Source organism: Bos mutus, chromosome 19, assembly GCF_027580195.1.
Source record: "Bos mutus isolate GX-2022 chromosome 19, NWIPB_WYAK_1.1, whole genome shotgun sequence".
In the NCBI taxonomy this organism is placed as follows: Eukaryota; Metazoa; Chordata; class Mammalia; order Artiodactyla; family Bovidae; genus Bos; species Bos mutus.
In genome coordinates, this window is record NC_091635.1 from 22,305,999 (window position 1) to 22,333,936 (window position 27,938).

The 27,938-nt window shown below is 37.8% G+C and overlaps 1 protein-coding gene across 9 annotated transcripts in view; it reads left to right on the plus strand.

The window, feature by feature from the left end:
- MBTD1 (mbt domain containing 1) overlaps positions 1-27,938 on the plus strand; it is a 68,088-nt gene that overhangs the window by 16,643 nt on the left and 23,507 nt on the right. For 4 of the 9 annotated variants that reach the window (XM_070389668.1, XM_070389670.1, XM_070389666.1 and 1 more), the window contains 4 exons: positions 11,550-11,751; positions 15,347-15,486; positions 16,831-16,945; positions 17,767-17,852. In XM_070389668.1, the coding sequence (XP_070245769.1) occupies positions 11,598-11,751; positions 15,347-15,486; positions 16,831-16,945; positions 17,767-17,852 (495 nt within the window). In that variant the 5' untranslated portion in view covers positions 11,550-11,597. The remainder of the gene's footprint in view (positions 1-11,549; positions 11,752-15,346; positions 15,487-16,830; positions 16,946-17,766; positions 17,853-27,938) is intronic. The other 5 variants (XM_070389671.1, XM_070389669.1, XM_070389672.1 and 2 more) reach the window with 4 other exon arrangements.

Consider the following 27,938-nt stretch of genomic DNA (forward strand, 5'->3'; position numbering starts at 1 on the left):
AGGGAAGAAATTTATAAAGGATATTATTGGGTCCATTGAACTACAGATGGTAAGTTAGGGCAAAGTGTTTTATGTTAAATTTCCTGAAATTGAATAATTGTGGTGTAGTTATGAGAGAATGTTTATATTCTCAGGAAATGCACACTGAAGCAGTTTGGAATAAAAAGACATGTATGGGACTTCCTGGTGGTCCAGTGGTTAAGGTTCTGCAGTGGAAACTTCAGGGGGCATGGGTTTGATCTCTGGCCAGGGAAGTCTGATCCTTCATGCTGATGGGGTGCAATCAAAACAAACAAAAAAAAACTATGCAACTCACTCTCAAATGGTTCAGAAAAATATTTATATATTTCAACAGAAGAATTAAACAAACGGAGCAATTTTTTATCGATTAGTGAATCTGAGTAGAATACACAGGATTTCATTGTACTATTTTTCCAACTTTTCTGAAAGTTCAAGAGTTATTTCCAAGTAAAAAGTTAAAACAGCAGAGGAGACTGCACGAACATACTGTTTTCATCCAGCATATGAATCAGCATATTGGCAAAAAAAAAACACTCTTACTTCTTCACTGCTGCTGCTAAGTCGCTTCAGTCATGTCCGACTCTGTGCGACCCCATAGACGGCAGCCCACCAGGCCCTGCCATCCCTGGGATTCTCCAGGCAAGAACACTGGAGTGGGTTGCCATTTCCTCCTCCAGTGCATGAAAGTGAAAAGTGGAAGTGAAGTCACTCAGTCGTTTCTGACTCTTAGCGACCCCATGGACTGCAGCCTACCAGGCTCCTCCATCCTTGGCATTTTCCAGGCAAGAGTACTGGAGTGGGTTGCCATTGCCTTCTCCGACTTCTTCATTATTGCCAGAGTAAATTCAAAATGGTGAAATCTCCATGCAGGAGAACTTGGCAATAGCTAACAAAATTACTACATTCACCATTCTAACCAGCAGTCACACTTCTGGGAGTATATCCTGAAGGTTTACCACAAATAATTCATATACATGTATATGTTCATGGCAGCAATATTTGTCATTTGTCATATGACAAAAATTTGTCATATTTTTCATTGTAAAACACTGAAAACTATTAAATGTCTAAGTGAGATTAGTTTGATAAACACACACAATGTAGGAACTGTTCAGCTTAAAAAGAAATGAGGAAAAATAAAAAAAAAGAAATGAGGAAGATGTCTATGCTTTGAAACAGTGTTTTCCAGGGTATTTTTCTAAATAAAAGCAAAGGATGGAGGAATTTAGTATGTGGCCTTTGTGTAAGAAAGAAGAAGAAATAAGGAAGCATAAATATACCTGTTTAACTTTTTAAAACATAGATACAATAAGAGATGAACCAGAAAGCAATAAAGTTGGTTACCCACCTTACAAGAGTCAGTGGTAGGGTAAGGCAAGGAAATGATATTTCTCCAACTTACATCTCCTGATTTTTTTGATAGTCCCTAAAACTGAAACAAATTCACTAAGGATGTCAAGGGAGATGCAAGCCAAAACCCAGCTTATTTCAAGTTAGTAACTATAACCACAACTGAAGGAGAGAGAAATAACAAATCCAGGTAATTCTTGAACTTGATATTCTATTGCTTGGTTTGGAGACAAGAGATTACAAAGAAATTCCGAATATAAAAGTTCATTTTTATAGCAGTATAGATGTTATGCTTCTGAAACTTATTTAAATATAGAAAAGGATGGAGCATATAAATGTTAATTTTGTTGGAGGCCAGGGTTTTCAGTAGAAGAAGAGAGCAACAAATAGGAATGTGGGAAGGTAAGGAAAAGCCCTGTAGGGATGGAAAATGTAAGTGTGAACTCATGATTTTCTAAAATACATTGTGTATATATATAAGACAAATGTCACATTTTTGTGTGCATATTTATTCCAACTCACATGCACTGAAGGGCTCCAGAATCAAACAGATACCCTAGTGGCAATGAGCACATGGACCACCTAGGTCTTTATTTCTAACATTGCCAATAAAAGAAACCAGGGCTCTCTGGAGAAATGGTTGATTCCAGATTTGAGACAGAAAGTGAGTAGAAGATAAGCCTTGCCTGTCTTGTGATACCAGAAAGTAAAGAAATGCTCAAAAATGATAGGGCCATGTCAGAATGACACAGGAGTCTGCCTGAATGGGTTCCAGCTGGCCGAATCTGGCATGGTTTGAACCCCCAAATAACAAAGGACAATAGGGAATTATAAACCACTGAAACATAGGAATCCAGAAGTTAAAAGCCTTAAGAGAGGAAAGAGAGCTTTTCTTTACAGAAGAATACCAGCTGATGGATATGGAAGGATTTCTGGGATTGGAAAATCATAGTAAAAGATAGGGCAAAAATCACTGAATGCTAAATCTGGAGTGACATTTTGATGAGCACTTCATTCACATGGTCTTGAAGTGTCCTCTATAGTAGTTGTTTAATTGCTCAGTCGTGTGTCCAACTCTTTGCAACGCCATGAACTGTAGCCCACCAGGCTTCTCTGTCCCTGAGATTTTCCAGGCCAGATTTCTAGAGTGGGTTGCCATTTTCTCCTCCAAGGGATCTTGCTGACCCAGGGATTGAACACATGTCTCTGTGCCTCCTGCATCAAAGGCAGATTCTTTACTGCTGAGCCACAGGGGAAGCCCCATCTTCCTATAGACTGCTTATTTAAGTAAGAAAAATAGTAAGACTTTAGTGAAGAACCAGATGGCAACTAGACCAAGTCTTCAAACTTATCACCAGTAAGGGGCAGATGGACACATGTAATCTGGATTTGCTTCCCTGAGAAAAGTATCATCAGTTATGTAGTATTTCAACTGGGAATATACAGTCTGAATCTAATGATGCTGCTGCTGCTGCTAAGTCGCTTCAGTCGTGTCTGACTCTGTGCAGCCCCATAGACGGCAGCTCACCAGGCTCCCCCATCCCTCAGATTCTCTAGGCAAGAGTACTAGAGTGGGTTGCCATTGCCTTCTCCAGAATCTAATGATGAGAAAATCTCAAATCCAAAAAGAAGGAATTTTTATCTTAGTAAAGGAGAGGAAATCTGTGCAAAAGACTTCCAAATAATTTGTGTAGATAGTCCACCCTTATGGAGGGGGTGCTTAATTCCCAACTCCTTAAGCATGGACTTCCAATAGTTCCTTCCAAAGAGTAAAATATGGAGGAGGGGAGAGGAGTAATTTTAGAGTAGAGAAAACTGACATACTTCTCAGGCAAGTAATCAAGGTCAGCATCAACAGGGATAAACGATGTTGAAGGATTTATCCTTGATGTAACAAAGGACACTTGATATCTGTGATCTTCTTCCCAAAAGTATAAACCCAGTCTAATCATAAGAACATTGTACAGGAGGCAGTGATCAAGACCATCCCCAAGAAAAAGAAATGCAAAAAGGCAAAATGGTTGCCTGAGGAGGCCTTACAAATAGCTGAGAATAGAAGAGAAGCTAAAGGCAAAGGAGAAAAGGAAAGATGTACCCTTTGAATGCAGAGTTCCAAAGAATAGCAAGGAGGGATAAGGAAGGCTTCCTCAATGGTCAGTGCAAAGAAATAGAGGAAAATAGTAGAATGGGAAAGACTAGAGATCTCTTCTAGAAAATTAGAGATACCAAGGGAACATTTCATGCAGAGAGGACACAGTAAAGGACAGGAATGGTATGGGCCTAACAGAAGCAGAGGATATTAAGAAGAGGGGGCAAGAACACACAGAACTATACAAAAAAGATCTTCATGTCCCAGATAAGCATAATGGTGTGATCACTCACCTAGAGCCAGGCATCTTGGAATGTGAAATCAAGTAGGGCTTAGGAAGCATCACTACAAACAAAGCTAGTGGAGGTGATGGAATTCCAGTTGATCTATTTCAAATCCTAAAAGATGATGCTCTGAAGGTGCTGCACTCAATGTGCCAGTGAGTTTGGAAAACTCAGAAGTGGCCACAGGATTGAAAAAGGTCAGTTTTTATTCCAATCCCAAAGAGAAGCAATGCCAAAGAATGTTCAAACTACTGCACAATTGCACTAATCTCACACGCTAGCAAAGTAATGCTCAAAATTCTCCAAGCCATGGTTCAACAGTAGGTGAACAACTTCCAGATGTTCAAGCTGGATTTAGAAAAAGCAAAGGAACGAGAGATCAAATTGCCAACATCCGTTGGATCATGAAAAAAGCAGGAGAGTTCCAGAAAAACATCTACTTCTCTTTATTGAGTATGCCAAAGTCTTTGTGTGGATTGCAACAAACTGTGGAAAATTCTTAAAGAGATGGGAGTACCAGACCACTTGACCTGCCTCCTGAGAAATCATATTGCAGGTCAAGAAACAACAGTTAGAACTGGACATTGAACTGTAGATTGGTTCCAAATCTGGAAAGGAGTATGTCAAGGCTGTATATTGTCACCCTGCTTATTTAACTTATATGCAGAGTTAAAAGCACAAACTGGAATCAAGATTGCCGGGAGAAATATCAATAACCTCAGATATGCAAATGACACCACCCTTATGGCAGAAAGTGAAGAAATACTAAAGAGCCTCTTGATGAAAATGAAAGAGAAGAATGAAAAAATTGGCTTAAAACTCAGTATTCAGAAAACTAAGATCATGGCATCCAGTCCCATCACTTCACGGCAAGTAGATGGTGAAACAACAGAAACAGTGAGAGACTTTATTTTCTTGGACTTCAAAATCACTGCAGACTGTGACTGCAGCCATGAAATTAAAAGATGCTTGATCCTTGGAAGAAGAGCCATGACCAGCCTGACAGCATATTAAAAAGCAGAGACATTACTTTGCCACCAAAGGTATGTCTAGTCAAGACTATGGTTTTTCCACTGGTCATGTATAGACGTGAGAGTTGGACTATAAAGAAGGCTGAGTGCCAAAGAATTGATGCTTTTGAACTGTGGTGTTGGAGAACACTCTTGAGAGTCCCTTGGACTGCAAGGAGATCCAACCAGTCCGTCTTAAAGGAAATCAGTCCTGAATATTCATTGGAAGGACTGATGCTGAATCTGAAACTCAATACTTTGGCCACCTAACATGAAGAACTGACTCATTTGAAAAGACCCTGATGCTGGGAAAGATTGAAGGCAGGAGTAGAAGGGGACGACAGAGGATGAGATGGTTGGATGCCATCACCAACTCAATGGACATGAGTTTGAGTAAGCTCTGGGAGTTGGTGATGGACAGGGAAGCCTGGCGTGCTGCAGTTCATGGGGTTGCAAAGAGTCAGAAACAACTGAGCAACTGAACTGAATAAATACATTTTGATATGTCCACACAGTAATTCCATCTCGCTACTTTATGATAAAAATAAATGAATTACTGATACTCATAACAGGGACAAATCTCATAATAATTATGCTGAGTGAAAAACTGTACCCCCCCCCAAAAAAAAAGCTGTATGATTTCATTTGTATTTAAAACTTTGAAAAAACTAATGTACAGTCACAGAAAACAGATCAGTAAGCTACTTGGGGAGAAGGCAATGGCAACCCACTCCAGTACTCTTGCCTGGGAAATCCCATGGACGGAGGAGCCTATGGGCTACAGTCCATGGGGTTTCCAAGAGTTGGACACGACTGAGCGACTTCACTTTCACTTTTCACTTTCATGCACTTGAGGAGGAAATGGCAGCCCACTCCAGTGTTCTTGCCTGGAGAATCCCAGGGACAGAGGACCCTGGTGGGCTGCCGTCAGTGGGGTTGCACAGAGTCGGACACGACTGAAGCGACTTAGCAGCAGCAAACTACTTGGGGAACGGATGGGGCCAGGGGAGGGAAAGAATTTACAAAGCAGCATGAAGAAACATATGGTGATTATGGACAGGTTCTGTATCTTGACTGTGGTGATAGTTTAATGAGTGCTGTATTTGTCAAAACTTGCCAAGACAATGATAAAAGGGATGTCCTTGGATTGACAGCTGTACAGGAGGTCTAGAAAGCAACCATACTGTATTGGAGGAGGAGGGATGAAGGTGGCTCCAGGATAAAAACGAACCTTTGACAGTTGAAGGATTTAGAAAAAGGCAATAGGTACTTTTAATAGAGATTAAATGAAAAAGGAATGAGACAATTGCTAACTCCAGGAAAAGTTATACCAAAATGGAATACAGAGTTTCCTGGTGGCCTAGCAGTTAGGATTCTAGCCTCTCACTGCTGTGGCCCAGGTTCAGTCCAGTGACTGGGCTGAGGAGCAGTAAATACAATCACATAAACACTGGGCATATTCCCCTTGTGTTCCTTGGATGACATATTCTGTGTTTGCAGGGTCCGTGGAAGAGATTAGAGAGTATCTCTCTAGAACAAAAGTCCTTAAAGATGCTTTGGAAAGGGCTGCATACTGTATATTCCTCTTAAATTATTGTAATGTTCACAATGTGTTAAGGGTTTGTAGAGGGCTTTGAAGTAAGGACAATTTCCTAAATATGTTTGATCATAATCCTTTTTTTTTAAATGTTAACACCCTTTAATTATTAACACTAAAATGTTTGACTCTCCGAAATTTTAGGTTTATATTCTCTTAACAAGTTGAGTCAGAATAAGATACTCTATTGACACTAAAGGGTCAGTAAATATGTCAGCTGCTAAGCAAGCTGACTATCAAGTGGACGACAAGCTTCTATGAAAACTCTGGGTTGTAAAAGATAATCTCTGCATGGAGTTAGGGTGTATGAATTTATTAGAACTTACAATTCTAGCCAGTTTTTACTAAATGTATATTCCAGGCATTGTGAAAAATACTTCATAGTGTCTTTATGTTGCCCTCAGGAAAAAAAACATATGTCAAACTTATACTCTGGCCTTCAAGGGCTCTGGTAATCTGAGTGTAGCATCCTCCTCATACCCCATCTCACTAGGTACCAGCTACCCTGACCTTTCAATGCATCAAGTATATGCCAGCCCTAAAGCCTCTGTCTTGCCTTTCCTTTGCCTAGAATATTCCAGCACCAGATACTCAGTTCAGTTCAGTTGCTCGGTCATGTCCGACTCTTTGTGACCTCATGGACTGCAGCACGTGAGGCCTCCCTATCTATCACCAACTCCCAGAGTCCACCCAAACTCATGTCCACTGAGTTGGTGATGCCATCCAACCATCTCATCCTCTGTTGTCCCCTTTTCCTCCTGCCCTCAATCTTTCCCAGCCTTAGGGTCTTTTCAAATGAGTCAGCACTTCGCATCAGTTGGCCAGAGTATTGGAGTTTCAGCTTCAACATCAGTCCTTCCAATGAATATTCAGGACTGATTTCCTTTAGGATGGACTGGTTGGATCTCCTCGCAGTCCAAGGGACTCTCAAGAGTCTTCTCCAACACCACAGTTCAAAAGCGTCAATTCTTTGGCACTCAGCTTTCTTTACAGTTCAACTCTCACATCCATACGTGACTACTGGAAAAACCATAGCCTTGACTAGATGGACCTTGTTGGCAAAGTAATGTCTCTGCTTTTGAATATGCTGTCTAGGTTGATCATAATTTTTCTTCCAAGGAGCAAGCATCTTTTTATTTCATGGCTGGAGTCACCATCTGCAGTGATTTTGGAGCCCAAAAAAATAAAGGCCGTCACTGTTTCCCCATCTGTTTGCCATGAAGTGATGGGACCAGATGCCATGATCTTCATTTTCTGAATGTTGAGCTATAAGCCAACTTTTTCACTCTCCTCCACTTTCATCAAGAGGCTCTTTAGTTCCTCTTCACTTTCTGCCACACTGGTGTCATCTGCATATCTGAGGTTATTGATATTTCTCCTGGCAATTTTGATTCCAGCTTGTGCTTCTTCCAGCCCAGCGTTTCTCATGATGTACTCTGCATAGAAGTTAAATAAGCAGGGTGACAATATACAGCCTTGACGTATTCCTTTTCCTATTTGGAACCAGTCTATTGTTCCATGTCCAGTTCTAACTGCTGCTTCCTGACCTGCATACAGATTTCTCAAGAGGCAAATAAGGTGGTCTGGTATTCCCATCTCTTGAAGAATTTTCCAGAGTTTGTTGTGATCTATACAGTCAAAGGCTTTGGCATCGTCAATAAAGCAGATGTTTTACTGGAACTCTCTTGCTTTTTCGATGATCCAGCAGATGTTGGCAATTTGATCTCTGGTTCCTCTGCCTTTTCTAAAACCAGCTTGAACATCTGGAAGTTCATGGTTCACGTATTGCTGAAGCCTGGCCTGGAGAATTTTGAACATTACTTTGCTAGCATGTGAGGTGAGTGTAATTGTGTGGTAGTTTGAGCATTCTTTGGCATTGCCTTTCTTTGGGATTAGAATGAAAACTGACCTTTTCCAGTCCTGTGGCCACTGCTAAATTTTCCAAATTCGTTGGCATATTGAATGCAGCACTTTCATAGCATCATCTTTTAGGATTTGAAGTAGCTCAACTGGAATTCCATCACCTCCACTAGCTTTGTTCGTAGTGATGCTTCCTAAGGCCCACTTGACTTCGAATTCCAGAATGTCTGGTTCTAGGTGAGTGATCACAACATCTTGATTATCTGGGTTGTGAAGATCTTTTTTGTATAGTTCTTCTGTATATTCTTGGCCCCTCTTCTTAATATCTTCTGCTTCTGTTAGGTTCATACCATTTCTGTCCTTTATTGACCCCATCTTTGCATGAAATGTTCCTTGGTATCTCTAATTTTCCAGAAGAGATCTTTAGTCTTTCCCATTCTGTTATTTTTCTCTATTTCTTTGCACTAATCACTGAGGAAGCCTTTCTTATCTCTTCTTGCTATTCCTTGGAACTCTGCATTCAGATGGGTATATCTTTCCTTTCCTCCTTTGCTTTTCACTTTTCTTCTTTTCACAGCTATTTGTAAGGCCTACTCAGACAGCCATTTTGCTTTTTTGGATTTCTTTTTCTTGGGAATGTCTCCCTGTCTCCTGTACAATGTCATGAACCTCCGTCCGTAGTTCATCAGGCACTCTGTCTTATCAGATCTAGTCCCTTAAATCTGTTTGTCACTTCTACTGTGTAATCATAAGGGATTTGATTTAGGTCATACCTGCATGGTCTAGTGGTTTTCCCCACTTTTTTCGATTTAAGTCTCAATTTTGCAATAAGGAGTTCATGATCTGAGCCACAGTCCACTCCCGGTCTTGTTTTTGCTGACTGTATAGAGCTTCTCCATCTTTGGCTGCAAAGAATATAATCAGTCTGATTTCAGTGTTGGCCATCTGGTGATGTCCATATGTAGAGTCTTGTCTTGTGTTGTTGGAAGAGGGTTTCTGCTCTGACCAGTGCATTCTCTTGGCAAAACTCTATTAGCCTTTGCCCTGCTTCATTTTGTACTCCAGGCCAAGTTTTCCTGTTACTCCAGGTGTTTCTTGACTTCCTACTTTTGCATTTGAGTCCCCTATAATGAAAAGGACATCTTTTTTGAGTGTTAGTTCTAAAGGTCTTTTAGGTCTTCATAGAACTGAGCTGCTGCAGCTTCTTCAGCGTTACTGGTCGGGGTGTAGACTTGGATTACCGTGATATTGAATGGTTTGCCTTGGAAATGAACAGAGATCATTCTGTCGTTTTTGAGATTGCATCCAAGTACTGCATTTTGGACCCTCTTGTTGATAGCTACTCCATTTCTTCTAAGGGATTCCTGCCCACAGTAGTAGATGTAATGGTCATCTGAGCTAAATATTCAAGGCAGATATTCAAGTAACTGCCTTTTTTGTGCTCAGGATCCTTCCTTAATCTCAGTTGACTGCCCTAAGGGCCTTGTCCTTTTCACGTGCCTTGTATTATCACATGGCCTTGCTTGAATTTTCCCACCTGTGGACTCATCTGCTGTAAACTTTATGAAAACCATTGATCTCTCTTTAGCCTCTCTGAGAAACAAATGCTTGCTGAATGCTAAATGAACAAAAGAAAGAAGCCCATCACTTGCCCAGGTTCATAGTTCGTAAATGGCAAAGCTGAATCTCAAACCTGGGTCTGTCATAATTATGTGTTATTAGCACCACATTTTATATAAACAAGGATTATCCTATTCCCTACCAGCTTACCAGTATTACCAATATTGTTAAACTTTTCCTTTTCAATTGCCTTCAGAGTCTTATTTATTTTTTTGAAATCTTCTGTTGGTAGCAGATTTTGGTTCTTTGAAGATACATGTGATTTATAGAAATAACTAAGATTTTCAGAACTGAATCTGCTGAATAATCAGGCTGGGGGAAACAATAGTGGGAGATTGGGAGACTAATTCTAAAGTGACTACAAACAGCTTTTCCTTTTTAAATTGGGTCTAAAAGAGAGTTCTGAAAGAAGAATAGTTTTTTTTTTTAATGTGGCAATATTTGTAGAACATTTGTAGAGCCTCCCAAGGGGAGGACTTCTTAAGATCGTATTCACTTGAGTGTATAATATTCCCATTTTATGGATTGAAAAACTACTTCTTTTGCTTTCATAGTTACACATAATACAAATGGAAAATCAGTTCCCCTCCTCAGTGAAACTGTTTAATACAAGCATATCTGAAAATGATAGTTTATTTAGTAAAACTAAGAGATGCATTTCCATGGTTTTATCTTGTCAAGCTTTGGAAATAGATTTCAGCTTTGTTACTGGTCATGTTAAGACTTTAAACTAGCCAGGAAAGAAATTGTGCATAAAGTGTAAGATGATACCAAGAAACTTATAACTGAGCAAAAGAAGAAGATAGGTACCAAACTCTAAAGATTTTTTGGCTGACAATTTTCATTCACTCTGTTGTAACTCAGTGTATGTTTAGTAATGGTTTGGTGGTTTGTTTGTGTTTTTTTTTTTTCATTTCAAATATTCCTTTTTTTTTTCTTTTTGTTATGTCCTGCTTTCTGTTAACTTTCTTATCACTGAACTTGAAGTTTTGGAATTGATTTCAGGAACAGTTGGAGTGGTGGTGGGTATTAGTTTGGGGATATTTTGGTGGCTTGAGTGAGGGAATATTGGGAGGAACATATGAGTAGCAGTTGCTCAATGTGATACATAGTTATCTTTGTGCTTGTTTTTTTTAAAGGGCATAGTGTTTAGCTGGAGATAATTGGGTTATGTCTAACTATTTATGTTAAAGAAAAAAACGAAATAGTGTTACATGTAGAAATGCTGTCTTCTATAGTTTTTGAAATAGCTAATGTCTAAAAATTGTCTCCCCAAAATTTAAAATTTGCAGTCTCTCCAGAACTCTTAGTGATTTTTAAAAGCATCTATGTATTTCCTGGATGCTCTAAATTATAATAAAAATTTAAAATTTTAGAGATAAAAGGCAAATTAAGAAACCATCTATTTGTTACGAGTATTTCACTACTTTTTAAAAAAATCATCTGATCACATTTTTATAGAAAAGTAATATATCTAGTTTATGGCAAAACTTGTTACAGCTTCTGACTCCCATTCCCTGTTTGTTCCATCATTGTTACTCCTTTTAGCTAGCATGGTGGTTAACAGGTTTATGCCTCATGGAAATGAAGGGCTGCATTTTGACACAGACATTTAGATTTTCATTTTGCAAACCTCATTTATCACAGTTTGAACTAAGGTCTTTTGGGTGGTGTACATGAGCGCTGTATCATAGTTACTGGTTTCTTCTGCTTTGAAGACTGAACATTCTTCACCATCCGAAAGGCAAAGAAGAGACTCGTTCGGGATGTTTGACGGTTATGATAGCTGCAGTGAGGACACAAGCAGCAGCTCCAGCTCTGAGGAGAGTGAAGAGGAGGCTGCTCCTTTACCTTCTAGTCTCCCGATCATCAAAAACAATGGCCAGGTGTACACATACCCAGATGGTAAATCTGGCATGGGTGAGTATACTTCAGCTCAGGTGAACTGCCTTCACCTTTTACATCCCTTTATATTTGAGGGTATGTTTTAATTCCATTTCTCATGTCACTTCCCTTAAAATTTTTAAAGAACAATTAAGAAACAGAATCTGAAACTTACAGTTCTAGATAAGATCACTGGATTTGTGTTAGATCTCTTTATTAACAAGTAGAACAAAATGAAAACAAAAAGCTGTTGAGAAACTTCATATAATTCGAAGTGTGTAAGATAATAGACTTCCAGAATTGAGAGACACTTTCAAGGTAAGTCTCCCTTCTCTAACAATTCCTTATAAGTTTTCTGTTTTAACACTTCAGTGATAATGTATCTCTAATTACCAGAATATTCTTTATATTGAACCAAAATTATCCTTACTCTGACTTTTGTCCTTTTTTCCTTCACACAAAAACATTTATTTTTAGTGTTTCTCTTGGGCATACCAAGTAAACCTAGTTGCTTCAAGCATTTCTCACAGCATCACAGTGTTTTAATTCATCAGTGTCCCGCTCACTTTCTTCTGGAGATACTTCAGATTGTGTGGTCGCAGGGTGGCAACTTGTCCTGACTGGCCTGAGACCCTCCTGGTTTTAGGGTTATCCTGGAAAAGACCTCCGGCAAATAGTTGGTCACCCTGTGTGATTAGAGCAGAGGTTGTTCAACGTTTATCTCTTCTTCAGGACACTGTGTTTCCATTTAGGCATATTTCTAATTCAGTCATCTAATGTTGAATGCAGTATCTTCTGATTGTCATTTTCCGATTTGACGATTATGCCTTATAGATCATATTCTAATATTTTGATTAAAAGTTAAGCATCAAAGGGCCTGGTACACAGTCATTCATATCATATCAAAGAACTTAACTTCATTTATCAAGACCCAGTAGGTGTGGTCATCCAACCAGTTAATAGCTACCTAGATCTTTTCTACTTTAGCTTGAATTTCTTAATCCTTAATTGACAGAGCTACATGAGAGATTTTGTCAAATGTGTTAACTCCTATTAATATACATCTTGCCATGATTTAGTTATAACATACCAATGTGGCAATCTATCACAAGAGGGAGCTTTATATGTGCCGGATTCTGTTTTAAAGATACAGATAGGAATAATATAGAATAAAGTCCCTGGTGGAGCTTACATCCTAGTCATGGGAGTTCTAGTTTGACATGTTCAGTTCTTGGCAAAGTCGTACTATCCCCTTGGGATTGCATTTTTTTTTTTAACCTATGTGATCCGCAAACCTTTTAATCTGTTCTAGAATTTTTACAACAGAAAGTCATTCAGGCGAGATGAATGATTTTTCCCCCTTAGATCCCCTTTATCTCTCATTCTCTGGTACCTTACATTTTTCCATGATTTCTCAGAATTTCTAAGTACTGGTGAAACTGTAAGTCCCTCCAGTTGTAACTGTTGAGGTGGAGATTTAAAGCCATTGAAGTAGTTGTTTGCTGTGTTATCTTTTTTCCCCCAACTTTATTGAGGAATAATTGACAAATATAGTTGTGTATGTTTAAATGTATAAATGTTCATAAATGTGATTTGATATTACATGTACCTAGTGGAATGATTACAAAGATCAAGATAATTAACACATCCATCACCTCACAAAGTTAACTTTTTATTTATTCAACTGTGCTGGGTCTTAGTTGTGGCATGCGGACTCTTAATTCCCTGATCAGGGATCAAACCCAGGCTCCCTCATTGCGAACGAGGAGTCTTAACCACTGGACCACCAGGGAAGTCCCCAAAAGTTAATTCTGTGTGTGTGTGTGTGTGTGTGTGTGTGTGTGTGTGTGTGTGTGTGTCATGTGAGCACAAGATCTACTCAGCAAGTTTCAAGTGTATAAGTAGTAGTAGCAGTAACTATAGTGACCATGCTATATATCAGATCGTCACAACTTATTCTTTTTATAACTGAAAATCTGTGCCCTTTGGCCTTCATCTCACCATTTCTCCCTCTTCTCAACCCTTGGCAACCACCATCCTATGAAATAGGCTTTTTATTTTTTTTTTTAATTCCATGTATGTAATGCTATACACTGTCTTTCTCATTTTGGCTTATTTCACTTGGCGTAATCCCCTCCAGTTTTGTCCTTGTTGTCAGAAATGACAGGATTTCCTTCTTTATATGGCTGAATAATACTGTATTATAATGAATAATATCTACTTTACATATACATATGCATTTACATATACATATATGTATAACTTGTTTTTTTATCCTCTCATTCATCAGAAGGCATCTAATATGTTTCTCTAACTTGGTTATTGTTAACAATGCTACAGTGAATGTGGGAGGGCAGATACCTTTCTGATATACTGAGTTGCAGTCAATTAATTTATGATAAGGGCACCAAGAACACTTGATAGGGAAACCGTAGTTTTTTTTAGTAAATTATGTTGGAAAATTAGATATCCACATGCAAAAGAAAAGCTGGATCTGTCTTACACCACTCAGAAAAATTAACTTGAAATGGAGTAAAAACTTAAATGTAAGACCTGAAACAATAAAACCTCTAGAAGAAAACATAGGGAAAAAGCTCCTTGACTTTACTCTTGGCATTGATTTATTAGGTAAGACACTAGAAGCACAGCTAATAAAAGCTAAAATACACAGTGAGATTACAACAAATTAAAAAAGGTTCTACTCAACAAAGGAAACAATATATTGAAAAGACAGCCTACAGGATGGGAGAAAATATTTGTAAACTCTATATCTGATAAGGGGTTAATATCCAAAATACATGAAGAACTTGTACAACTCAACAGTGCAGAAAAAGCAAATAATACAATTTAAAAATGGACAAAGCACCTGAATAGATATTTTTTTCCAAAGAAGACCTTCAAATGGCCAATAAATACATGAAAAGGTGCTCAACATCACTAATCATCAGGGAAACGAAGATGAAAGCCACACTGAGATATCACCTCATGCCTGTTGGGATGGCTGGTGTCAAAAAGACAAGAGATAACATGTTGAGGAGGATGTGGAGAAAAGAGAACTTATACACTCCTGGTGGTAATATAAACTGGTACAGCCATTATTGAAAACCCTATGGTGATTCCTCAAAAATTTGAAAATAGAACTACTTTATAATTCAGCAGTCCCACAATTTGTATGTCTTTTGAGATTCACTTTTTGTTACCCTTATGTTTCAGTCTTCACAATATTTTAAAGACCTGTGCTGCGCTTTGTATGAATCTTCAGTTGTACTGCAACTACTTTTCATCTTTTGTTTATAATCCTTTCAAACATTAGAGCTTATAATGTCTGGCACAAGGTGAGCACTAAGGAAATGTTAGTTGAATCTAACTTACGTTTGTGTATTTTGATCCTTTTTAAAGCCTTTTCAGACTTTATTGTCAGTCCTTCTGGAGCCTATAGCCATGGCATCATTCTAGTCTTTCCCCTACCTTTTATTTAGATTTTTCTATCACATGTAACAGAAGAAATTTTCTATCTGCCTGAAGGAATGTTTTAAAAATTAAAACCTTTAGATAATTGGAGGAATTATTAAACTGTTAGACGAAAATCAGTTTTATGATCATAACACCAGTGTTTTTATTTGTTAATTAGCTACCTGTGAAATGTGTGGAATGGTTGGTGTGCGAGATGCTTTTTACTCTAAAACAAAGCGTTTCTGCAGTGTTTCATGTTCAAGAAGTTACTCATCAAACTCCAAGAAGGCAAGCATTTTGGCCAGACTTCAGGTAACGGTACAGAAACCTTCTTGTTCTTTTATCTGTTATTTCTATGACTTTCACTGTTTGTCTGTCATTTGATTGTGATTCACTACACTCCACCTTTACCTAACCAGCCTGTTAGTATTTTATACCCCACATTTTTAAGAAATATGTGAGCCCTAGAGTTTGTCCATTCTATAAAATTTGAGCCGCTGTTATAAATAGAGAAGGCATACTATTCAAAGTAAACTATGAATTGTTTGTCTTTTTTTCTAAATAAGTATAAATGTAATAAATATCTTTATATGTATATCTATATAGATATAGATATAGGCATGTCTATATATATATATATATATATATATAAAATATAAATTTATTTTCCCCCCTGGTTTTCTTTGAAAGTTTCGTAATTAGTATCAAGGTAGAAACTTTCAGTGTTGGCAGGGAATGATTTACCCTCTGGTTTTATTTTTCCATTATCTTTGGTTTGTACTTTTGATTGCAACCCATTTGATACCTTGACCAAGGGTATTTGGTTAATCCAACTAACCTTTTTGGAAACAATCATAATACTAAAAGAAAATCGTCTTTCTGTAAATGTACATCAACACCTACAAAATGACTGGAATGCCTACAAAATGACCACTTATTGCTATTGTAGCATATAAACAACTTTATAAAAGCATCACATAGCTGATTTTTGTAATATATTTTATTTGATCACATTTGTTGTTTTCTTCTTCATCTTATTGTAATAAGGTAGCACATAACACTGAAAGGATTATTTAAGTTCCCCAAGTTGAGGAAATACATCACTTAGATGTATTTCTGTATTTCAGATAGACAGCCCCTAAAGATCCTGAGCAATGGTCTGTACCCAAATGGATGGCAGTTTGTCACACTGAATTTGGCCCATGATCATTTTGTCATTGATCTTTTGCATTAGCGCTAAAGGTATAAACCTCAGTCACTTGCTGTTTAAACATTGAATTATTTTTTTCTTATATAAATAGCAGTGCTTAGCAACCTGCATGAGTGAATAACCACTGGATTTATCTAGTACAAGATGGAATCAGTTATTCACCACAGCCTATATTTTAACATTTTATGGGATATAATTTTTTATTAATATATTAATTTGCATATTGCTATTTAAGTCTGTGCCAGCTGCGCTACCCATATTAGATATCTACATTGTAGCAGAACTCCAGAAAACATTTCTCATGTGAATTTTCTTGTATGTTTCCTCTGCTTTAATAATTTTCTAAACCCTCAATGTTTCCTTAAAATGAGTAGTATGCAATTAAGTTAGTTTTCAGATTTGGGGGTGGGGAATGATAAAGAATCCTATTTACTTAACTCTTCTTGTTTTAGGGTAAGCCTCCAACAAAGAAAGCAAAAGTTCTTCAGAAACAACCTTTAGTTGCTAAACTAGCTGCATATGCTCAGTATCAAGCTACCTTACAAAATCAAGCAAAGACTAAATCAGGTAATATGGGTGAATGCAATAGAGGTAAAATACTTGGTACTAATTCATCTAGTTTTAATTAATAACATTTTAATTTTAGATCCTGTTAACTAAGCTATTTCTGTTCCCTATTTGTACATATGACACTAGGCTTCCTTGATTTCAGTAAATTATCCTAGAAAAGTATAGTGTTCACAAGTTATGGTGCTTGTGACAGTCTCCTTAATAATACTCTTATTTGGTTTATTATTTATTTTTTATGCATTGATTCTCTAGCTGTGAACAGTGGGAAACGTTGTGGTGATAAGGCAAAGAAATATGACATTTATTTGGCTTCAAAGGGATTGGGGAGAAGAGAGTAACAAGAGAAGGAGATTGAGGAAAGGGTCTTTTCTAACAGAAAGATTCTTAACAGGAATGTGAAAGCAAGGCAGTAAGTAGGGAGTAAGACAATAAGGAGCCATAGTGAAAGTATTAGGTGGTAAATACTGGATAGAAATTTCAGTGAAGTGTGCAGTTAGAGCTTCATGGGAATAAAACACAGGAGCAGTCAGAACAGTGTTTGTTATCCTGAACGTGTCTTCTTTCAGTGTTCTTTGTTTCTTATGATTGGAGAGCTCTTGCCTCACTTCCCAAGGAGCATACCTTGTGTGTAGAAAAGTTAAACTATTTGTTTGCAAATACGATACATGCTGAAGTTCATGTTTATTTACAGAAGTTTTGTCTTTATAGGAAAAAATTTAGAGGTGATACATTTGTGTCACTTCACATTATAAAGTAATAACCTTCTTACAAATAAACGATCTGAGAACTCCAATATATCTAAACTTATTTTATTTCAGCAGCAGTCTCCACAGAAGGTTTCAACTGGGGTAACTACATCAATAGCAATAGCTTTATAGCAGCTCCAGTTACCTGCTTTAAACATGTGAGTATGGAATTTTCTGTTTGTATTGAAATGCTTAGTCATCGTTTAAATCTGAAGGCACAGTAGCATTTTTTAAACATCTTATCCTTAGAAGGTCTTTATTTTATACGCCATAATGGAAATGTTTCTTTTTTATTAATTATTGTACTTACTAATAGTTACATAACCTTAAGTTTTATAAATAAAGGTTTCCTTTAAAGACATTGCAAGTTGAAATTATTTTAAATGGGGAAGGCATGAGTCTCATCCAATTTTCATATTAAGTTGAACCATATAAAATTACTTGTTTTGTGTATCAAAAATAGTTGGATATTAGCAAAATCATATGGTTCAACCTCATAGAAACCATCCATTGTATGTTACCTAAATTTTTGTGATTTGATCTAATAATTGAGAAGAGGAAAGATCTAGTTTTGTTTGGTCACAAATATAAAATCACAAAAACAAAGAAGGAACTATTAGCAATATAGTATTGTGGACTGAATTTATTTTTTGCAAGATGTTCTTTTTAACAAGTAGATTGTCACAGACATTTGAAGTAATTGAGAGTTATGTTTAAAATGTACCAATGATAAATTCTTTCCTTTTGATTCAATTATTTGTGCTTAATTCTCTTCGATACTTTTTTAACCTGTAAGTTTTAATTTATATTTAATGGTTCTATCTGCTACTGACTGTGTATAAGAAGAAAAGAATTTAGAAAGTTAATGAGTAAAGTTTTGTGTACACTTAACATATTGTTAACTTAGGGCTTTCCTGTTAAATAATAGCATGTGAACAAAACTGAGCTTGAGTTCTTGCTGTGGAAATCAAAATAAATTTTAATTCATTTGTGGCCAATAAAGGATCTTGATCAAGGCCAAGCATATTAATTCAGTGGTAGAAATAAAAATTAAAGCCAAATTCAGTCGTTTGCTAACTTTTCTTTCTGGAAAGTACAGGTGTTAAGCCCTTAATCAGTGGCCTGCTATCTGAACCAGCCTCAGTGGACTCGATATAGCTTCAATATACTGTAGCTGATATATTTTATTGAAATGTTGGTAGTAATGTCATACTTGTGAGAGATGTTAAATATATGGCCCCAGTAGCTTTCATGAGAATTACGAAACAAATTTAACTCTCCTCTCTTGAGAGAGTTCTTTTCTGGTACAAAGAATATCAGAATTGGATTAAGCCCTCATTTATAATAACTCTTCCATTGCAGCCTTCTGGAACATTTGTTTGTTGTTTCCTTCTGAGTAGCCTTTATCTCTTTTTCCATCTTTATTATTTAGTATTTTGGTTTTCTAGGTTTACTATCGTAACCCATGTCCAGCTATTTTATATAAATAGTCAGAATATTTTAAAAATAGTATTTCAGAGTCCCAAGATATAATATTTTATTTCATGACAGTATCTTTGAATAGTAATACTGTGTTAAACTTCTTTGCAAGAAAATCTCTATTATAATGAAATTGTTTTTTTGTTTTACAAAAAACAAATTGAAATTTGTTTTCTACAATTGAAAAAAGAATAGAGCAGCTAGCTTTAGCTATATGGTTAAGAAGGATACTATGGAATCTCTTTTTTCTCATTTACAATCAAAGTATCTGTCACCCAGTGCCTTCCTGCTCCACTCATCTTCCTTCACTGTCTTTTCCTTATTAACTAGGAAACATTTTCTATTTTTAATGTCTTAGTGTATTTTAGTGCAAAATGAGTTTGCTTTGTTGCCTTAACCAGCATTTTTATTTGAAGTCATTTGATTTAGAAGGTAAGACTTCCTGTTGTAGTAGATTGTGTCCTTTAGAGTTGACTCTTCATGGTTCTCCCCCATAAACAGTTTTTGTGGTCTCCAAGGAAAATTACTAGCTTTTAGTTTTATTATTGCTAGGAGGAGCCGCAAGCACAGGGTCCTGCCTTGACTCGTCAGTTTTCCAGTCTTCTAACACTTGATGCCTGCTCCAACACTTGTTCATCAGCAAGGCCCCTTCCTCCACACTCTATACCTGCATTGTCTCCAACTTGAGCACACATTAAGAGCCTTTCCCTACTCTGAGAGGATTCTTTTTTCAAGCATAATTTTTAAAAACATTAAATCTGTGAGAATTCCCTGGCACTCCAGAGATTAGGATTCTGTGCTTTAACTGATGGGTCCTAGGCTCCATTCCTGGTTGGGAAACTAAAATCCTGCAAGCCAGGCAGCACTGCAAAAAAAAAAAAAACCCGTCTAAAACCATGGAAACAGAACTGTTCTGGCTGAACCAGGACTTGAGTGTAGGGTGGTGTCATAACTTTGCCTGCCTGCTTCTTTAACATAACTCAGCCTCTTATGCAGTAAGAACCACAGGTAAATATATATTCCAATACTTAAAAGTGATTATGATTAGTTCTAAAAGCATAGAATTTCAGTGGAATTCCTCTTTACCATGGTCTGTCTTTAAATTTCTGGAAAGTTTCTGCAAAATATGTCATAGGACAATACTGTCTCTGAATATTGCAGTAATTATGCGTAATGGTTTATATAGTCAATCACTCAATTACTTTTGACATTCTTTATAATTATCAGTGTAAATGGAGTCAAGTTGTCATTAAATATATCTGCTTAGAAATCTGCATATTGTTGCTGTATATCTGATGCAACTTTCATTTTATCTAGGTGATAGTTTTCAGACTTCTTTGTTTTTTAAGCATTACAATTCCTCTTTTTTCTAGTAAACATAGCTAGAATAAAGGAAATTCATACCGATTGGTCTGGAAAGAGTAGAATGAATTGACTGGAGCCTTGGCACCTGACTCTTGGCTTTCCCTTCTTTGGCAGTGTCTGTGGTTGGAAACCACTGAATTTGGTAATATCATTTTTTTAAAAAATTGTATTGGAGTATAGTTGTTTATACAGTATTGTGTTGGTTTCCAGTGTTAGGTAATATCATTTTTAATTATTCCTAAATCATAGGGTCACAAAGCTGTAAGTTATCTTAAAAATCATCTAGTTCCTCTACTCCATCTCTTATTATAAATGAAGAAGCTCTTGCTATCTTTTTCAGTAGCTGGATTGAAATTTTCAACTTTGGGCTTTAACCTGCAGTTTTTATTTTCTTTTTAATTCTATTTATTTATGGCCGAGCTGGGTCTTCGTTGCTGTGCAGGCTTTTCTCTAGTCGCGGAGAGAAACTCGAGTTTCAGTGCACAGGCGTCTCAGTCGTGGCTTCTCCTGTTGCAGAGCATGGGCTCGAGGACACATGGGCTTCAATAATGGGGGTGAATGGACTCAGTAGTTGTGGCTCCTGGGCTTTGGAACGGGCTCTAGTAGTTGTAGTGCATAGGCTTAGTTGCTCCACGGCATGTGGGATCTTCCCAGACCAGGGATTGAACCCCGGTCTCTTGCATTAGCAGGCAGATTATTAACTACCGAGCCACCAGGGAAGCCCTTGTTTTTGTTTTGTTTTGTTTTAATGGTTTTGAATTAAGCCCCTATAGGAAAAACCCTTCTGTGTTTCACCTTAACACAACTACCAATACCGTACTTCTGATACCAGATGAGTGGGTTTTCTGCCCATCAAGTATTTCTCTGACACCAGCTGAGTATCATACAATTTAGTTTAATTCTGCCACTGTCTATCTGGAATCATCATCAGATGCCACACTTACAGGCTCAGTCCCACAAGACTGCTGCCACTCCAGACACCAGCTGCAAGTCCCACATTGTCATCTCTGCTTTTGACAGATTAGCTATAAATCAGGGTTCCCATGACCCCTTCTTTGGGTTTGATAATTTGCTAGAATGGCTCACAGAATTCAGAGAAATGGTTTACTATCTTATCATTACGGACATAATAAAAGAGATGAACAACCAGATGAAGAGGTGTAGCACAGGCTATATGGGAAGGAGCACAGTTTCTATCTCTCTCAAGTGCACCACCCTTCTAGCGCCTTTACGCACCCACCAGCCCAATTCTGTGTTTTGGGATTTTTATGGAGGCTTCATCACTTAGGCATACTGGATCATTAATTCAATCTATAACTCCTTTCCCTTTCCTGCAAGATGGATGATGGGGCTGAAAATTCCAAGAAGCTTTTAATCAGAGTTTGATCTGTATGGTGACCAGCTCCCATCCTGAAGCTATCTAGGGGCCCACAAAGAGATGCCTCATTAGAACAAAAAACACTGCTGTCATCCAAGAAATTGCAAAGGATTTAGGAGCTCTGTGTCTGGAATCAAGGTCAAAGATCAAATATTAGAACAAAAGATATATCTAGTGCTCTTATCACTTAGGAAATTATGAAGGCTGTGAAAACTATACCAGGAACAGGGCCAGAAACTAATCTATTTTTTTATTTCACAGCTTCTAAAAGCAGTAGCCTTATCTTTACTAACTGTGGAAAAATCTTCAAAGTACTTCTGCAGTACTACATTCCAGTTAGGTACCCTCTGTTAGTGAAATGCACAGACTATTTTCTCCTATGACATTTATGTTTGAACCCAAGAGAGTTGTTCTATATGTATGCAGAATATTTAGCCTTAAAGCATTCTTAATTTTTCTAATATTGTAGTCTTTTAAATAGATACACTCTATTCCCCATTATTTCCTTATAATATCAAGTATAGAGAGTTCCCTGGTACCTAGTGATTAGAATTCCAGGCTTTCACTACCATAGCCCAGATTCAGTCCTTGGTAGGAGCACTAAGATCGCACAAGCCATGCAGCATGGCCAAAATAAAAAAAAATCAAGTAGAATATTTCTGTCAAGATTGCAGGGAGAAATATCAATAACCTCAGATATGCAGGGAGAAGGCAATGGCACCCCACTCCAGTACTGTTGCTTGGAAAATCCCATGGACGGAGGGCCTGGTGGGCTGCAGTCCATGGGTCACTAAGAGTCAGACACGACTGAGGGACTTCACTTTCACTTTTCATTTTCATGCATTGGAGAAGGAAATGGCAACCCACTCCAGTGTTCTTGCCTGGAGAATCCCAGGGACGGGGGAGCCTGGTGGGCTGCCGTCTACGGGGTCACACAGAGTCGGACATGACTGAAGCGACCTAGCAGCAGCAGCAGCAGCAGATATGCAGATGACACCACCCTTATGATAGAAAGTGAAGAGGAACTAAAGAGCCTCTTGATGAAAGTGAAGGAGAGTGAAAAAGCTGACTTAAAACTCAACATTCAGAAAACTAAGATCATGGCATCTAGTCCCATCACTTCATGGCAAATAGATGGGGAAACAATGGAAACAGTGACAGACTTAATTTGGGGGGGCTCCAAAGTCACTGCAGATGGTGACTGCAGCCATGAAATTAAAAGATGCTTGTTCCTTGAAAGAAAAGCTATGACCAACCAAGACAGCATATCAAAAAGCAAAGACATCACTTTCCCAACAAAAGCTTTGGTTTTTCCAGTGGTCATGTATGGATGTGAGAGTTGGACGATAAAGAAAGCTGAGCACCGAAAAATTGATGCTTTTGAACTGTGGTGTTGGAGAAAACTCGAGAGAGTCCTTTGGACGGCAAGTAGATCAAACTGGTCAACCCTCAAGGAAATCAGTCCTGAATGTTCATTGGAGGGACTGATACTAAAGCTCCAATACTTCGGCCACCTGATGTGAAGAGCTGACTAATTGGAAAAGACCCTGATGCTGGAAAAGATTGAAGGCAGGAGAAGGGAACGTCAGAGGATGAGATGGTTGGATGGCATCACCGACTCAATGGACTTGAGTAAGCTCTGGGAGTTGGTGATAGACAGGGAAGCCTGATATCCAGTCACAAAGAGTCGGGCATGACTGCGCAACTGAACTGAAGCATTACAGCCCAGGCCAAAATGTTTCAATATCAAGTGTATATGAATCTTAAAAAGCTAAAATCATATGCCTTTAATTACAAATTTACAGACTTCAAATTTTTTTGTTTGGTACCTGAACTATGTATTCTGATGTCAGTTTATTGATACTGTCCTTGCTAAAAGCAGAAATGTAATCATTCTACTTTTTTTCTCCCTTGGAAATAGTTGTAGTTATGTAATTTTTACAAAGGTCCTTTACCTCCACAAACAGTTTGTATTGCTTACATGATGTTTTCTAATCCTCTGTATTGGTCCAGCTATTTTGAAAGGGATAAGGTTATTAATATATCTTTGCAACTGGCATTAAAAATATTTTTTGAATATATATATTAAGGAGAAAAAAGGCTTTTTGTTTGTGTATGTGTGGTAACAATGGTTTATTAGTAAAACTTGGGTCTATGTTTATTAGTAAAATAGTCTCTTTCAAATAAAACTATTCTTTGTTTTTTTCCCCTAGCTTTAACCATGCATACATAACTCCATTGAAAATAAATATGACTTCACATCCTTTGTAACTGAAGGTAGAGTTATCAGTATGTCATCCTAGATTGCAGAGTTTCTTTCTAATGGAAGTAGAAGTTTTCAGTTTCTGGTACTTGTTAGTACTCTAATTTAGCTATTGTGTTGCCACAAAATAAATTCTCTGCAGGAAAGCAGTGGCTTCTGATATATATATAATAAAATATAATAAAAATAATCTGTTTCAGGGAAGGCCTAAGTAATCTAGGTTATTTTCATTTAATATTTTTTAAAAATTATGGACTACTTTATGCTTTTCAAATTAGTAACCACTGCTTCCTTTCTCTTTTTACGTACACTAGCATTCCATCATATTTTTTTGGGCTTTATTTATTTACTTGTTTATTTTTGGCTGTGCTGGCTCTTGGTTGCTGTACGCAGGCCTTCTCTAGTCGCTGCTAGCAGGGCCTTCTCCAGTCGCAGTGTGCAGGCTTCTCGTTACAGTGACTTCTCTTGTTGAAGAGCAGCTAAGCTCAAGAGCGCACTAGCTTCAGTAGTCATGGCACATGCCTGCTTAGTTACCCCACGGCTAGGGTTTCCAGACCAAGGTTTGGACCCACGTCCTCTGCATTGGCAGGTGGATTCTTAACCATTGGACCATGAGGGAAGTCCAGCATTCCCTCATTCTTAATCTGATTTTCACCCCAAGCATCCCATTTTCTCTTTTTACTTTCCTTGTACTCCCATCCCCCTGCTATTGTGCGTGCGTGCTAAGTCACCTCAGTTGTATCCAACTCTTTGTGACCCTATGCACGGTAGCCCTCCAGGCTCCTCTGTCCATGGGATTCTCCAGGCAAGAATATTGGAGTGGGTTGCCATGCCCTTCTCCAGGGGATCATCCCCACTCAGGGATCGAACCCCCGTCTCCTGGGTCTCCTGCATTGGCAGGTCGATTCTTTACGACTAGCACCACTTGGAAAGCCCTCCCGCTATGACCCAACCCCAAAAGTAGGTCCTGTTATCAAATCAAAAGGTGAGTGGACTTTCTGGAGAAAGAGGGAACTGTTTTATTTTTCTGTTCCTACTTTCTGTCAATTCCAGCAAATGACATTTAGGACTTCGAATTCTTTTCTAGTCAATTTCCTATAATGCTTTTTCCCCTTTTGCCCATATAATAGTTTACCTTTCTCTCCTAGTTGTACTTTAGTCACCATATGCCTATTAGTCAAAGTATTTTAATGGTGGCTTTTTGTATATTTGGAATATCGTTAGTAGGATCAATAATAGTTACCAGTGTACAACTTCAGGGCTAACTTCTGCCCGCTTGAATTCTATTACTACTGAAGAATGTGATTATCAAAAGTTACAGGTTTTCAGCTCTGTGGAGGGAAATCTGTATTTCTCCCGCAAAGCATCATGTGTGTAATGTGTCAGTCTTCTGAGAGTCTAAATACTAGCCATCTGGGCTATTGGACTATCTGGAAATGTTCTTAATGTACAGAAAAAGTAAGAATCCCATCCAGTTACTTTCTTATGGACAGTCAGGTGGAGGTTATCATACATTTGTGTTGGGGAGCCCTCAGCATTTGGATTTGGCCATGACCTGCAGGACCTGATGACAGCTTACCTTGCAGGGAAGGAGAGTCGCTCCCAGATAGCCCTCACGAGTGGCCCTGGAGCAGGAAGTGATGAAGCAGATCTTCCTGGTTTGGGAGGAACCTGAGGTGGACCTCTCGTCCTGAGTCTGGAAGGTAAATTTGTTGTTACCTGTAAATGATGGTTCTGCTAGTCCATGCTATGCCAATCCAGACTTTCAGAGGTATCCCTCCTGCCAGCAAGAGAAGACAGATGACTTGGCTGAAGATGGCTCTCGAGCCCTGGGTCATTTAGTCTTCCACACTTAAGAATATCCATTTTAAACAAAAGGGCAGCTGTATCTTTAAAATTCCTTTTATTATTTCAACACATTGAGCACATACTATGCAGTGACGATTGTGCTCTTTTTTGTTATTGTTTTTGTTCATTTTTTTTCTTAGAGTGAACCATATGGATTGGTTTAAGAGGGCCTAGCAGAACCACAACCTTACAGGCAAGAACAAATGTCACTTTCTGCTACTTTCTCCTATACCAATCCAGACTGTAGGGACGAAAACATAACATCCCCCAACCAAAGTGAGCGTTAACTTTATTTTCTAAGTGAGCAAGCATATTGATACTTGTTTTTTTAATAAAATGTGACTAAAAGTTATTTTCTCCAAACAACTGTTAAAAGACTTAAAAAAAAAAAGTCATTGTCACACCTAACTCAAAAGGGAGTCCTATATGCCAAATTCTTTTAGCAGTGTGCTCATCTTTACACATAGCTTGTCAGCATAACCACGCGTCTTCCTTCTTAATGAAAAATAAAGCCCATTTCATAAGACTTGGCAGCCAAACAAAGAGGAATGGATATCCTACCTTAATTTAATGCATACGTCCACTACATCTGTCCGCTGAAATTGGTTTATCCTCACAGAAATTAATACATGGTCTTTGTGTTAATATATGGTAGCTTAATCTGTTACCTATCTTCCTTCCAGCCTCTCCTTTTCTGATCATATCTGCTGGCAATAGGGATGGCCCTACAGTCTAGAATGATATAGGGGGAGATAGCAGAACCTGAAGAGTCCATTCTTTCCATTTAAAAATAGCAGAAAGAGGTAGTCATAATGGATGTATTATTTTTTGTACAGCTCAGGAAGATAGTTATGTGTATCCTTCCAGAATTAGAAATACTTGAGATAGGCCACTGTATCCAAGTGATTGAAGTATATTCTTTGCTTGCTACTTAAAGAAATAGCCATAAGTTGATTCTGTGTTTGGTTTCTAGACTTATCCTAGTTCAGTATTATTTGACATTTTCTTCCTGTCCTTCAGAAATTCCTTAAGCTATTGAGAGCATACGGGTTGAGTACTGTTTTAAGCTAACCCCCTTTTGGGTTAGCGACTACCCAAGATGAGCAGCCTTGCATGGAAGACATTTGTCCAGTGTTCAGATGGACTAGTTCGCGTGACTCTTGGATATCTTTGTGTTTAATCATCTTTTAGCTTCGAAGCTATTTTGTCTTTTCCTGATTTGTTCGTGTTATCAAGTCTTTTACATCCTTACCTAATACTTCTTGTGATCAGGGTTCTGAATTGTATTTAATGAGGAGCTGATTATCAAGGGCCACAGAGACTGTTTGGTATTATCAGCATTTAAATTCCTAAATTCATTTTGGTTTTAATTAGCCAAATTAATTAGCTAAATTCCAAATAATGGTAAACTGCCTCAAATTTAAGGATTAAAATGTAATGGAAATTGTAATTTGGAAACACACTAAATGTTGGCAAATCCCTTCATGATATTCATTTAATTAGTTTTCTAAGTCCCCATCTTAACCATTTGTGTGGAGGCTGATTACTACCAGATCTAGCATTGAAAGTTTTCTTTGTTTATTGTAATTCCTGCGTGAGAAATTTTGAAATAATAAATCATTTAACAATTTACCATGTACGATTCTCCAAAATCTCTTTAACTTCATCATATTAACAACTTTATCTGGTGCTTTTGCCACAAGTCTGTTGTAACAGACTATATTTCTGTTCTGCGAACTTAACTGAAGTTGAAAATACAGATAACTAAGTTTTGTTTCTCTGTGTTATTGGAAACCACATGGCTGATTGGAATTCTTTCTTTCTACTCTTTAGCCAGATCTTTTAAAATTAGAGGTTAAGGTAAAGTACATTCATTCAGTTCATGATAAAATAATGAATTGTTAAGTCAGC